We start from the raw sequence: 14,960 nt of genomic DNA, 5'->3' as shown, positions 1-14,960 counted from the left end.
ATTCAAACCTCTGTGGCTTTGTTTGTTGGGATAAATTTACCACCAACAGCTGCCTGATTACCTGCAGAAATTTTCCCTTATTAAAAAATGCAGTTTCAAACTAAGAGGTTTTAAAATCCAGACATTTAGAGCATCCCTAACCGTAACTCTCCACCTAAACACATGCAGTCATAATATGGAAGTTTTTATAAATGGGGTCCAGATGAGTCTTCAGGGTAGCTAATGAAAACATTGTTTTGTGAGATAGACACAAAGACTTAGGAGGCAGAGACCCATCTCTAGAAACACAGCATATTAATGCCTCTTCTTGCTGACTGTATGAAGCAGAGAGCAATAAATGGACAAAAAAAAAAAGAAAAAAAAAAAGAGGACTTCATCATCTGGGTTTTCAGTTGGAAAAATCAAAGGTAAAAAGAAAGAGAGATAAACACAGCTTGAGGCTCTGGGATTCACATGGTTCCCAACTGCAAAAACATTTAACAAAGGCTTGAGAATATTCCCAAACCACCCCCATTGCCCCGCTCCTGGATTCAGCATTCCAAAGCTTCAGCAAGATCAGCTTTTTGGTATCCTCCCCTCTTTTTCCTCCCTGTCTGCTATTTAAGCCACAGCCAGCTATATTACTACTCTCCTAACTTGTTCTGTGCTCCCATATTCCACCAGGACATAAGCAATCTTTACGCCTTGCTCCCTTGTGCATCTCATTTACAACATGCTCATAAGCAAAACTGCGTGTAAAAAAGAAGGATGCACATTCACTCAAGTTAACACATAAACCAATTCAATTTGAATTATGCATACACTAAAAACAAGGGGGGAAGCTGCCTAAGCAAATAAAAGGGAGAGATTCATACAAGGCTACAGTCTCACAGCCTTGTGTCTTACTACAGTGTCATTTGAAGGCAGGCCTGAGATATGAAAACTGAAGTGTGTTTACACTTCATAACTCTCAGAAGATACAATCACTCTTGTGGGTGAGAAGGCAAAGAAGGCTGGGAGCAAGGGAGAACAGATTATGCTTTCACACTCTTGAGTTGCAATGCAGGCTTGCAAAATGTAAAAGGTAGAATATTATTTTCTCTCTGAAATGGGACTCTATCAGTTGGTGCCAAGCAACAATTTCCTAGTTTCAAAAGAACAACAAAATCAAAATCTGTTCTCCTGGTACAGATAAATTGCTTGGGTTTAACTTCTAACAACTTCACAACTCTAAACAATTCTGCCTAAGCTCACAAAACCTACATAACAAAACCAAGCATGAACAATAACAGTGGAGATGCAGAACATACTCTCCTATCTCCTGCCAAGATTAACACATATTTTTGGAGTCTGTTCTTGGTGTTAAGAATTGGCTACACCTGAAGTCAAACAGCAGTCTCTTTCCCTTCCCCCCATCTGGCTAATCCCCTAATCATAAACAATCATCTCCAGTATGCAAGAGATAAACAACCTCAACCCTGAAACTGTATAGCAGAGTAACGTATAAACCAGCAAGTTCATGAGCAAGGCACTTGCAATGACACTGTTTTTGGAAGGCTTGCGAGGCTAAATCTGAGACGTTCTGACTGTAGATTATAGTGCACTTTAGATGGTCTGCAGCTCTCTACAAACTACTCTATTACAGCACGGCTGTAATTAAAGCTCTGTCATTCTTTCCACTATAAACTCTACTTTTCATGAGTTTATACTTTGGATCATAAAAATCTGTTCTGAGTGAAAGCTTGGCATACCAGAGTCTGTGCATGAGAACATTTTCTTTTTCCAAGGCAGTCAGCTCCTTAAGGTTTTATGAACAACAAAAAAGTTTGCCAGCTTAACCCAAAATAAAGAAGAAATAAGCCACATGTCACTTGAGCGCCTTTGTAGTTTCAGGAGGGAAGTTTTATCTGGCCAAGTTCAACCTGCAGAGTGTCCAATGTCACCTCAGAATTCAAAAACTGAAAAACAATGTACAGCCAAAAGCAGAGGCTTACTACAATTTACTCAACCAAATTGAAAATATCCCCAAACCTACCAAAGAGATGGCAGCTTGTGTCCTCTCTGCTAAACTCAACCACCAATCCTGTTTCTGTGACTCCTTGCCCTTCCCTCCCCCCATCCCAAGCTGAACAAACCCCTTATTCCTGACTACCCAAGCTTTCAAAATACCTTATTCTCTTTCTCTGTTTTCCCTTTCAATGCCTCTCCTTTGAGGTCATACTGTGTCCCACATAGGGGAAAAAGTAGTAGTTGCTGTCATTTTCTGTGGACTTCTTTTCCACTTCATTTCCAGTTGTTGCCCGCCTATTTGCTATGTGACTACCAGCTGTAGGCAGTAAGATACCCTTGCTTCAAGTATTGCCCAAGAAACTGCCACTGATACCTTTATCAAGATAAGTGACATTTTACCACAGCTTTCCACGCAGTTGCTCATATCTCTTAGCTAGGCTGCATTTATGTCAGAAGAGCAATTCCACACACACTTGATAATGCCTGGAAATATCTGTCTACCCACTAAGTGCTTGAAAATTACATACAACAGTAATGCACAAAAAACCTTACAGACTGTATTTTTCATTTCTTTGACAGATGAAACTAGTAATAGACTCCTTTTATGAAAGATCAAGGGACTCATCTGTTATAAACAAGATGTAAGAGACGGAATAGTAAAACATATAAAATAAAAAAGGAAAAGGTAAAGAAGTCTTAATAGACCAGCAGACTTTATGTTTTAAGGCTTTTGTCAATCTGCTCATTAAGGCAGAATAGAATACTTTCAGTCAGGCTTCTCAATCCCCGTGAAACACAACAGCAAGTAACTCCTATGTGAAAAAGTATTCCCCATCCATCTTACTAAAATACTTCTTTAAATGGCTCTCATTAAAAATTCACATTCACAACCAGGTTCTGGCCAAAAATTTTTCTTTAAGTAGTTAACTGACAGAAAAAAGAAAAAAAAAATGAAAAAAGGAGAGCCTAAAATAAAACAGCAGAGCACACACTCCTAACTTCAAGAGTGAAACATACCTCCTCCCTCTGCTCAAAGTAGAAAACTCAGACAAGAACATTGCAACTCAACTACCTGTTGAGAAAGTATTTTAATTTCTTTTTCTAGCAAGTAATGACTGTGAATTCAGAAGGATGGGTGGGCAGTGAGTCATTAGCTATGGCCTCAATCTTCCCTATACAGATTTGTTATTCAGCTCCTGTGACTATTAAGCCCCAGTTCCCGGTTTACTTTGACTGCACTTTCACCTATTCCCTTTATGAATCCAGTAGTTTCACACATCTGAACTATCTCAGTTTGCGAAGCACGGGCACATTACGTTTTCTGCCATCTCCCAATCTGTTTGAATGAGAATGATAAACTCTTGCTCATCAATGGGTTTGGCCAAGCTTTTGGTTTTGCTATTGTGCAACACAAACCTGCACTCCTGAACAACAAGGCTATTAAGCTTTCCCAATGCAGGGAGCGGCCTCCTCTTAAACTTTGTCAGCTGCCTATCTCCAAAGATCCAAGTTGACTCATATACTTGAGACGGTCCCTTTCAATTTCAGGCTCTTAAACCAAAAACCAACCAACCTTCCCTGTACCCCATCAGACATCTTGGTAGATAATTACAGATGGTAAACTTCTATTGAGATAACAATGGTATCTCCACAGTACTGCTTCCATCTATGTTCATTCCTTTACATTATAATGTAATCCTCATCAGAAGATGCTAATTTGGTATCACAAAAAACCTCCAGCTGTCTTGCCTGTACAACTACAGAATTCACAGCAGCTTTTTAAACTGCCTATGCCATTTCAATAACACTCCTTCTTTCTGGAGCACAAGGCTCAGATGCATAGGAGAGAAAGAACTGGCTTCCCATGCTAACTGCAATATAAGCATCTCCTGATACAGCCACAAGGGGCATGAACAGGCATTTTTAGAAATTCAACCTTGATAAAAGGCTTTATCATCTCTCCTTAATAAGGAAGTGTTTACATCTCAGTGCAGGAAAAGGAGGCAGAAGTTGTTTGTTTTCACAGAATTATTTCTGTCACACAAGACACAGGCAGCATGAGTTTTCAACTGTACGGATTTGGAATGCACCTGAATAAATGACTGAGCTAGCTCTGTACATACAGCTCTTCTACTGTATACCTTAGATGACTAAGTTATGACTTCTGGCCCATCACAAGCAGAATCTGACTCTGCTCTCAGTTTCTATCCAACTGTCTCAAATTTACAACCCCTGAAAATCATGTCACATTTTCAAAGCAAACAAAATATGCAGTTCTCCTTACAGGGTTCTGCATAAAGATCATTTGATAAGTTACCACAGAAGAAATACAAAGAGTTTTTTTCCCCCCCCATGTGTTCTTTTATTTAACTGATGGAACTTGTTGCCAAGTATTCCCACTGAGGTAAAGATCTTAACATGACTCCTTAAAAAAATTCATATTTAAGGACTTAACTGCATCATCCAGTTGATGAGGATTTTCCTTCAAGGAAAATTACTTGACAATTGGTTGTTACCAAGTTTTTTTTTCTTTTTCTAATTTTAATTGATGAACTTCATACTGGCTGACTTACAGAGATCAACTATTTTCATTGGGTGAGCAATCTGGACAAGCACATTTATCTTCATTGGCAACAGACATTCTAATGCTTTCACTTTACAAAAAAAAAAAAGAAGATGAAGCAAAATCTTGGCAGTTTCAAGAGCTGCTAAAAGAGAACTCAAATTTATCATAAAAAGAAATCTTTGTTTAATGACTGGTATACTCAGAAAATCAAAAAACTTCACTAACCTTCTACATTCATAGCTTCCCTCAGAAGCTGCAACTTCTTCTGTCTCTCTCTTATCCTGTCAAAGGCACTGGATATTGCTGCAGAAGTTGATGTCTCAGGCACATGGCGTGTTTGGTCCAGTTTTTGCGGTCCAAAGACATCCAGTGCTATGCTCCCATCAGAGTATCTTGCTTCCTTGTTTCTGGTAGTAGTGGAAGTCCGTACTGTAAATGCTTCGCACTGATGGTTGTGTCCATGAGAGCCTCCAGCATGGTCCCTCTCAGCTGCCTTGTCAGTTGTGCAAAGCAAATCTGTGGAGGAAGCCCATACTTTCCGCTTGGGAGTGACGTCTGCATGAAGGTGACCTTTTTTTTCAAATTCATTGGTTTTACATCTATGAGGACAGAAAACGTCTTCCTGTCCTGAGTTGTAATCTGCAGAAATGCCCTGGAAAAATTCTTCCTCGCCTTGTGTTCCTCTAATAGACAGAAATCCCATAGACTTGCTAAGTCCTTTGTTAAGCATGGTCTGTTGAGAGAAGTGAGCTTTGTGTCCATCAGGTGCATCGATCATCAATGTTTTTCCTGGAATAAAGAGACATTTCGTATATGTAATTTTGTACTTAATACACAAGAGTGCAACGCAACTTACTGTTAAAGTGTATTCTGAGCATGCATTTTGGCCTTGATTTTGCCATGCAAACAACAAACTGCAACTATTCCAATTTGCTATTGACATACTCCAACTACTTCACATCTGACAGGCATTTTATTTCTTTTATTTCTGAAGTGCTCAAGAAAAAATTGTAGCCTACTATAATTCAGCATTAATATTTTAAAAAAACACTATCACATACATGCTGAAAGTTGTTTTGTCATTTGTTTTATTTTTAAAATACTCTGGACTATCACCAAAAGTACTGTTTAATCATCAATCTGAAATTCCTCTCACACCCAAAGACACCACCTACAATTTTTAACGACAAGTCCAGGTTTGTTCTACAGATTTACAGATGCCCTGCACTAGTGTCAGTAGTAAAAGAATGACTGTGTAGTTAGGAATTTTAAAAATCCCCGATCTTCCTTTAATGACTATTTTTGGTTATGACAGTCTCTCCAGATAAAGAATAATCTAAAACAAAACCAACAAAGCTTCTAAGATCAAAGTGATTCTACAAGCCTGTACACTTCATGTTTCATGAATAAATTCTCCCTCTCCCTTACCATGAAGTTACTTCCAGAATAAAAGAAACTGTCAGATGTGGAACAATATCAATGAAATACGGTATTTTGAAGAATATCATATCACGGTCACCGAGAAGTTTTGTCGATCATGTGTGTCTCGGGCATAACATTTTCTCAAAGTAATAGCCCAATTTTACAAAACTAATTGCAAACATCAGTAAGTACAATCAATTTTGTTTAAAATTAACAGATGACCTACAAGTTTACCTTTTAAGTTCTTAAGCCTTCCTGAGATCAGAGTAAAAGAACTATAACCATTATAAGAGTAACATCCCAGAGAAAAACTAGTATCAAAGACTACCCAACTGCTACTTACTTTCTGTTAGCAAACTAAAACCTTTTAATGCTTCTGCATGATTAAAATTGCAAAAATCCAAAATCTATTGTAGATATCACACAGGCAGTAATCTGCTCATAACTCCAACTGACCAAGTACATTGCAAAAATTATTATGAAGTCTAATCTTTCCAATCTGCAGCATATGCACTGCATTAATATGGCAATCTTGACCTCATAATAGAATCATAAATCATTTAGGTTGGAAAAGATGTCTAAGATCATAAAGTCCAACCATTAACCTAGCACTGCCAAGTCCACCACTAAACCATGTCCCTAAGTACCACATCTACACAAAATACCTCCAGGGATGGTAACTCAACCACTTCCTTGGGCAGTCTGTTCCAATGATTGACAACCGTTTTGGTGAAGAAATTTTTCCTAACATCCAATTTAACCCTCCCTTGGCACAACTTGCAGCTGTTTCCTCTCATCCTATTGCTCTTTACTTGGGAAGAGAGAAGGGACATCCACCTCACTACGACCTCCTTTCACGTAGTTGTAGAGAGTGATAAGGTCTCCCCTCAGCCTCCTTTTCTCTAGGTTAAACAATCCCAGTTCCTTCAGCCGCTCCCCATAAAGCTGGTGCTGTAGACCCTTCACCAGCTTCATTGCCCTTGAATGAAGGGTATCATGATAGCCCTGATGAGAAAACCCAACTGAAAATATTCCATGCTGGGTTGCCTAAGCAATGTGTGCTCACCCAGGTGGAGTCAGTGTGGCATGTGACAGTTTTCTTAGAATTAGCTCCCTACTGATATTACCATGTACATCTTTTAAGAAGCAGCAGCCTTGAAGACATCCTCATAAAATAAAGTAGTTATGAGCTCAAAGTAAATTACTACGCTGTATCTACTATTCTCAAAGATGGCTCTACAGTGCTGCCTGCTGCTTTTCCAAAGTCAATTGATATCAACTGCCCCACTTGCACAGTAGGCTCCTGCTGATCTTTATCTAGAGTCTTATCCTTTTGCATTGAGTTTCACAGAATGCATTAAGGATGCTCATAATTGTATACAGAAATGCTTTAAAAGCTTACGGCTTTACACCTTTCAACTGATATTTTATTTAAAGAGGGGCTGTTAGTTTTCAGTTTCTATTTCTGCAATATTAAACTAACAACAAATGTTGAAAAAAAAAAAAAGCAAAACTAAAGCCAAATGCGGCCAAGAAGCCCCTTGCTTCTTACCAACACACAAATACACGATGGTAAAATGTTAGCATTCAGATTGTCTAAAAAGTGTTTTGTAAGAAATTACACAGTTCCCACATGTTCCAGCCAAGAGAATAAAACAAAATTGCTAATGACAATGAACTAATCTTCTGAAAGGATCTGATGCATCACTTCATGTTTTACAAATATGGCTTTAATCCTAAGGTCAAGTAAACATAATTATCCTTGTGGTCAGGTAAATCTTATGTTATTATCTTATTCTCAGACTATACATCCCTCATAAGGCTTGTGAATTACATATAATATTCACGGACACAAAAAAGCCTTTCAAAAATAGCCGTTCACTGTGAAGTTCCCACTATCTTTCTAAAGCAGTGAGATGATATACATTCTGCAAACACATACTTCACATTCACGTGCATGCACGTCAAGGACAGACATTTCTAAACAGGATTTTAACTCAGCCATTTGTGAGAGTGATAAAAATCAAAATACTGCAGTATTTAAGATGGTCACCAAAAAAGCAAATCAAAAGGAGCTCCAAGAACCCTCCCCAATAATGACAGTTACAAGATAGTTTTAGGCAGAAAAAACCCAAACCAACCTCTTCTACACACTGTTTTCACCTATATTTTTAAATGTAAAAAAACCCCAAACAAACCCACCTCTTCAACACAAAGTTTTTACATGCACAAGACCTTACTGAACAAAACAATGGCAAACAAAGCAGAAAAAACACCCCAAAGCCCACCAAAAGAAAAAAGACAGCTGCAACTCCAATATACTACCAAGGCTGTAAATTCAGGATTACTTGATACATCACTGTTCATGACTCAGAACAACATTCCTGGTTGAAAAGATCATTCATTTAGGTCTCTGCACACTGAAGCATTATCTTGTTTCAGGATCACATCCAGTGAAAAGAGCCACAACGTACTTCACGTACCAGTGGGTATCCTCACCGTAGTATCTCACTGGTGAGAACTGCAGTGAAAGGGCCCAGCTGCTAGTGAAAAAGAATGCTAGAAGGGAAGGAGCATCCTCCTCACCAAGGCTGTAGTTTTGATGGACTTGTAGCATTCAGACTAGATGTAACAGAAGCTGCTTCCAGTTCACGCAGAGGCTCAGAAGACACAAGCTCCTTGCCTCGGCATGCAAGAGATGCTTTCTAGTCCCCAAGTCATCCACTCACCCATGGCTTCCTCATGAGGAAAAGTGAATGCCATGAACACTATCTCATCAGCAGTGACTGGAAAAGTACTCATCGATACACCTTTGCCACTCATTCAACTAATTACATGATGAGACAGGAGATGAGCTGTCCTATCAGGAAACAGTGCAGGAGGCATTCCATTTCCACACTGCTCTTCCACTCTGCTGAGTGGAAATGTCTACAGGTCTGACTCATATCCATATTGACTTATGCGGCCAATATGAGTTTTTAACTTAGTACCAAAAGGAATCTACAGCTGGCCTTAGTATTCAGTCTTGAGACTCTAAAATTCTCTTGGACATATTTCATGCTTCCTTTATTACTCACCCTATACCCACTTTTCACCAGTATTGGCACTTCTTCCCACCTTTGCAAAACCCATCCCTCTCTACATAATGTCATTTAAAAAAGCTCCCTCCAAACTGGCTCACAGTGTCAATATGATCTGTTTAAGAATCATCCTCAGAGAAGGGTAAAGAAGAGACTGGAGGCAAGGGGTGCACAGCCTGCTCAAGTTTGGCATCCTTAGAAGGCAAACTAAAAACAAAGCAGCAATACAAAACTTTCAGATCCATACTTTATATCAGCCAAGAATGCATGCTGCTCTTGGTGCCAGTGAGCAGAGGTCAATGGTCAAGGACAAGACTTCTCAGTACAGAAGCAACTCAATTGCAGATACCAATGAAAAAACTGGATTAGCCAACCAGTGATCAGTCCAGGCCAATTCTTCTATTTTTAATAACTTAAATCTGTCATCATTCCTCCTTACTTTTTATATGTACTATTACAGACTTTCTAAGTCACAAAATCAACTGTTAAGGTATTTTCACTTTTTTTTTCCCCCAGACTTCCTCAATGCACTACCTCAGCATTACTTAGATCAAAGGTCTTAAAGGGCAGTAAGTCTCTTTCAGTACAAGGTTTATACATCCAGCTTTCAGCTACGAGTACACCTCCAGAATAGAGCAGACTGGAATCATATGTCCTTCTTTAATACATGTATTTTCAGTTGAATGGCATACACAAGTCCAAATTCATTAAGCCAATACATAGTTTATCCATCAACTTTTTCCCCCAGCTTTTATGATAAAACATATGGGAAAACGAAGGGAAGAACTACCAGTAAAAATACTATATATGAAGAATAAAGATCCAACTAATGAGCAAAAGGAACCTGCCTGGATAATGGAACTTCTATGTCTTTAAAGTATAATGGATGACAAGACTCATATTATGATCTTCCTTTAAAAAAATGGCTTGTATTTGTAATGGAAACTCTAGAGACCTATCCAAAGTATCTTGGATCCTCTAAAGACATTAACTATCTCACCTGATACCACACAGAGCTACTCCATGCTTCAGTCACGCAAGCGTGTAACAGGACAGAAATGTGCTTCCTTACTCATCAGTGACTGTGACAGGACAAACCATTAACAATTAAGATACTACAGTATGAAAGTAACTTCAAAAGGCGTGCTTTCTCCCTTTCCCAATTACTTCTCTGCTGAACTAAACTCTTCATGCTCATCTGAATAGTATCTAGGTTCTTGATTTCACATGTCGCCTGTGGGTGTTTATCCTCTACTTGATGTTACATTAGTGCAATTATTTATAATTACTGTAAATAATTCAAATGCAATTATAGTAATTGCATGATTCCAAAGTATAATATATAGTGAGGGAATATGTACAATAAAAATAGCAATTAATCACCAAGAGTCCACAAAGAAGTTCCCTTGTGGTGCTAAAATGAAAATCTAGTTTTCTACGCACCTTCAACTAACATATATTACATTTGCTAAATAACCATGAATCTGCTTCCTTCTTCCTTTGGTGTCTTCAGCTATGAATGCAACTACACCCTCTTTGACACCACTGTCATTCACAAACCATCTTTTACTCACACTGACAGTGATCTGGTTGACTTTCCTCTGAACAAGAGAGTTATTATCTGGTTCTAACTAAATTCCGTCTGTCTGCAATTACTTCTGTAGCAGCTTGATCATACAGGCAATTAATCAAATATTAGGTAAGTGCAAACACGCTCAATGCCATCACATACTGTATCTGTTTTTACTGAATACACTCAGCTCAAGTTTCTTTAAAGTCTTTCTGATTGCCCCCTTCTTTTGTTTGCACAAAACAGAACACCTTTTTCGGCTCCATTTTAGCAAAGCTTATGGATATACACACACATACACACACGGTGGGGTGGGGGGAGAAGGAAGAGAATGGCTGGAAGGGACAGAGAGAGATTGCCTGCACGTGCATGAAAGCACACACCACCACTGCCAAACTGGTAGGTCTGAAAATAGGAAATTGTTATACAGGAGTTTAAAAAACATCTCCTACACCATCTTTGTGCAGAAAACTGAACGACAGAAAAATCCTTATCCCAAGACAATGTGGTTAGTTTCTCAAATATGAGTGGGTAGCTGATGGAGGAGTTGGGTTTGCAATCCCTTTGGGGCAGGCTAAGAGCCAAACAGAAGACAACAGAGCCAGATGTGGCCTGTGGGTTGACTGCTAGGAATGGCACTTCCTCCTTTCTTTTACTTTTTTAAATTGTTGAGAAAATCCAAGTTTCAGATGGAAGTACTCCTAAAACAATGCATTCTTTGTGAAGGAAGAAATGAGCTGGACACAAGGACTGTTGAAAGCACTGTAAGTAATGGCCAAGCTATAAATCCTGTAGAACAATTTGCATTCTGCTTTGGACTGACATGGCTCCTCTATCAAAAAAACCAAATTGCACCAGAAACCAGGCATCTGTTTCAGAACAGTGGTACTGAACCTTGCCAAGTAGCACTTCGTAAATGCAACATTTTACCTCTTCCCTTCCTCAGCACCTCTGCAGAAAATACAACTGCACCGTTGCTCTTTCCCACTCAGGTTTATGGGCCAATTTTATTTGGTATGTTTCTCAACCAAGTAGGCAAAAGAGCCACCCAGCTATTCCTGGATTTCTGCATAGCCCAGGAGAGGCTCAGTGGTACAGCTGCTTTTCTGCAGAGAGACAGCATTTGACATCTCCAGTTTGGTTTCCTCACTGATCTTTGTGTTCATTCTTGTTTTGTCTTCAGACTTCTGAGTTTGTCCTGAGCACCACTGTGACAGCACTTCCAATACTGCCAGGCTGCAAGCTCAGTAAAACAGTAGCAACTGTACTTAAAGTTAAAAGATCTCTACCAACACCAACCACCAATACTGCTAGATGCAAACAGAATCACTTATTGGAAGAAAACAGACTGGTTTCTGGAGTGCAAAAGAATTCTTCTTTTTTTTTTTTTCTCTATTTAAAACAAGAAATCTTCATCTGGCTTCTATTTTGTTTTGCTGAACTCTGGAAGTTATTCTCCACCTAATCAGTTCTTTTTCTCTAGTACTGAGGAGACAGAGGAATGAGAAAAAAACCCAAGGATTATATTTCCAGATGAGAGATTTTCAAGTCAATGGAATTAAGTTTATGCTGTATTTTTTTTGTAACTTAAATCTGTGTGCTTGGATTTAGCAAGAAAATGAGTAAGCTGTTACAGTTCACACATGGAAGTCATCACTATAAACCATTTCTTTATAGAATAAAAGCTGCATTTTCACCCAGATCAGGAACTAAAATATAATCTGCAATAAATTTCCCTGGATCAAAAGCAAAAGGGTACATTTTCTTTTGTCTGAGAGTTTTTGCTGGGAAGCTACATTAGTAATTGATATTCTGGAGAATGGTAATTAAATGCTGGAATTTCTTACTAAAATCAAAAGCAACTTCACTTAGCCTTAAAATCTTTTATTCAGTTTACAACACCTACCATTTTTGCTGCACCTGACAGGGTATAGTCTAATTAAACACAGAGTTTATCAACATCTAAAATTTTGTTCAGTATTTCCAATTATTTCCTGTTTTGTACAGTTAAAGTGAACTTTAATGATCTTGAAGTAATTTCAAGTCTTTATTGTTGTGGCATATACTCTTTTGGCAGAGATGAAGTTTGGAATTTTGCAGGATACAACCGTTGCATTGTAACATACAAGGTTAACACGTGACGGTCTACCACAATGCACAAGTCGAGTTAAAATCAGAGGTAGGAAAGCATAGCCAAGACACTTGTTAGCCAGATCTCTTTAAGAAATGAATACCTCTGCAAAGGTCTCTCCTTAGTGTTCACACATCATCAACATAAACTGGTACTTTGTATATAAACATGCAAGGTGACTCACCAATGCTTCCCTGGTGCAGGATTTCAATTACTAGAGGGCTGGGAAGCAGGCTGCCAGGCGTATACAAGTTATGAAGATTTCGAATGGACTTTAAACAGACTACGCACCTTTTTGAAGAATGAGTGTCATAGTTTGTGGCAAAGAGTAACACGGTGAATTAATTCTTGCTTTATGCTGGAGGAGTTTAACAACTACCTACTCTTTTGTCACACCAAAAGAGTTTTATCAAGCAACTTCCACAAATAATTCTTAAAGACTCTCAAGGTTTAAAGTGTTTTGAGTATGAAACTTAAATATCACTCACTGGTTCAGATTACTTACACCAGGTTTTACCACTTCTATTTCTGCTGGCTAAGTCAGTTCCTAAATTCTGTGTTACAAATATAACTTGACTAAAAGCAAACATTCTGTAATATTAATTTAGAATAAATCACTTCTGCAGTCAACCCTGCCATAAAACTCATTCAACAAGATGTCCACAGAAAGTGAGTCACGAAAGAGATAAAAAAGAAATTTAATTGGGGAGAATATTAACATGAAGTTATTTATTAATTTAATAATTATCTTCAAAACATAGAAAGACAGAAATGAGTAGCTGAAAATATCCAACCTTGGTACACAAGGAAAGCAAAATATCCAATTTCAACACATGAAGTAGAAAAATATTTCAAAACATTTGCCCTAAGCCAACAATAAAGCCCCAGCAATTATAATTTTGGATGCCCCCAGTATGGAAAACTGATCTTAACGTTAATGACTTTCAGGGACTTAAAGCAAAAATCTTAATATTTTTCAAAGACTGCAAATATCTAAGGTATTAGTTGGCTACCCTCCAACTAGGAGCACATCTTTCTTGCTAAACCATCTCTATGTTCATGAACTTAGCACGATTTATCAGCTATCTTAAGTTCAATACTCATAGTAACATTCTGATACTCTCAAGTTCATAATAAATGCCTTAGCGCTGTGCTGCTATTCTATTCATGGAAAATTCTTTTTAAGATTTTCACAATGACTCAACAGAACTTCACCACAGTGAGTATCAGACAAGCCTTCTGTCCTTTCCAGGAAAGACATCTGCTCACCGTATTTACTTCCTTAAACATGCTGGGAAAATGACTGGTTAAATTAGACACGTCCTTATACGCGCCCTGCCCACCATCCACCATTGTCTCAGTGCTAAAGCAGGCCCAAAGTGTCTTCTCAGACAGGAAGTTAAACCCAAGCATTTAGATAAAAGATGACTGACATCACTTCTAACTTCCTAGAAACACAGTTCACTCAGAATCATAATCCTGCCTGGTAGCTTCCCACCTTTAAGTGTTTGCTGCTTTGCAGTTGGAGTAAGACACACATATTTCAACTACACACAGCAGCAGAACAGTACAGTGTCAACTGAGGAAAAAAGGACTTTATGCTTTTCTGAGTTAGTTTTATGTTTCTTTTTTTTTTTTTCCTGTTACCATTACTATTTTTCTTAAGCCCTCATCTGGCCTTCTACTTGTGGCTCCTCAATCTATGAGATTATCATCAGTATAATTAGCACTCCATTCCACAGCTCACTTTTCCAGAAATCTAAAAGCTGTGCCCCCAGGGCAGCTGATGCGTGCTGTTACTGACAGAATTTGCACCAGCAAACCAGCATACCATTACAGAAAGAAATAACCAAGCATTAAATTGCCCTGAATCAAATGTGAGCTGCCTCTCACTAATACGAGACATCCATTTCACTGGGTCTTCACTAACTTTCAAATACATGCCAAATGGAACTGAAACCAGCTAGAGCCAGGTTAGTTAAGCAGGGGGTTTTGTTTCATTCTGGTTTGTATTTTACTGATGCTCTACGTTCCCCAAGATCTCAGTGAAGTGGAGATCAAGGAATGTATCTAAGTTCGGAAAACAGAGAAGTAAGATGGTGCTATTAAGATTATCAAGAAATGGGACTGGTAACAGAAGTAGACTTGGGAAAGGTTTTTGGGAAGCTAAGAGGGTTCACAGCCCTCTAGGGAAAAGAAAAA

At 38.5% G+C, this 14,960-nt stretch overlaps 1 protein-coding gene across 8 annotated transcripts in view; it reads right to left on the bottom strand.

Moving 5' to 3' along the window:
* PTPN13 (protein tyrosine phosphatase non-receptor type 13) overlaps positions 1 to 14,960 on the bottom strand; it is a 124,428-nt gene that overhangs the window by 58,139 nt on the left and 51,329 nt on the right. For all 8 annotated transcript variants that reach the window (XM_054823794.1, XM_054823793.1, XM_054823796.1 and 5 more), the window contains one exon: positions 4,781 to 5,344. In XM_054823794.1, the coding sequence (XP_054679769.1) occupies positions 4,781 to 5,344 (564 nt within the window). The remainder of the gene's footprint in view (positions 1 to 4,780; positions 5,345 to 14,960) is intronic.

The sequence above is a fragment of the Grus americana genome, chromosome 4 (assembly GCF_028858705.1).
Source record: "Grus americana isolate bGruAme1 chromosome 4, bGruAme1.mat, whole genome shotgun sequence".
In the NCBI taxonomy this organism is placed as follows: Eukaryota; Metazoa; Chordata; class Aves; order Gruiformes; family Gruidae; genus Grus; species Grus americana.
The sequence above is the reverse complement of the archived record's forward strand: the minus strand, read 5'-3'. Positions and strand labels throughout refer to the sequence as shown.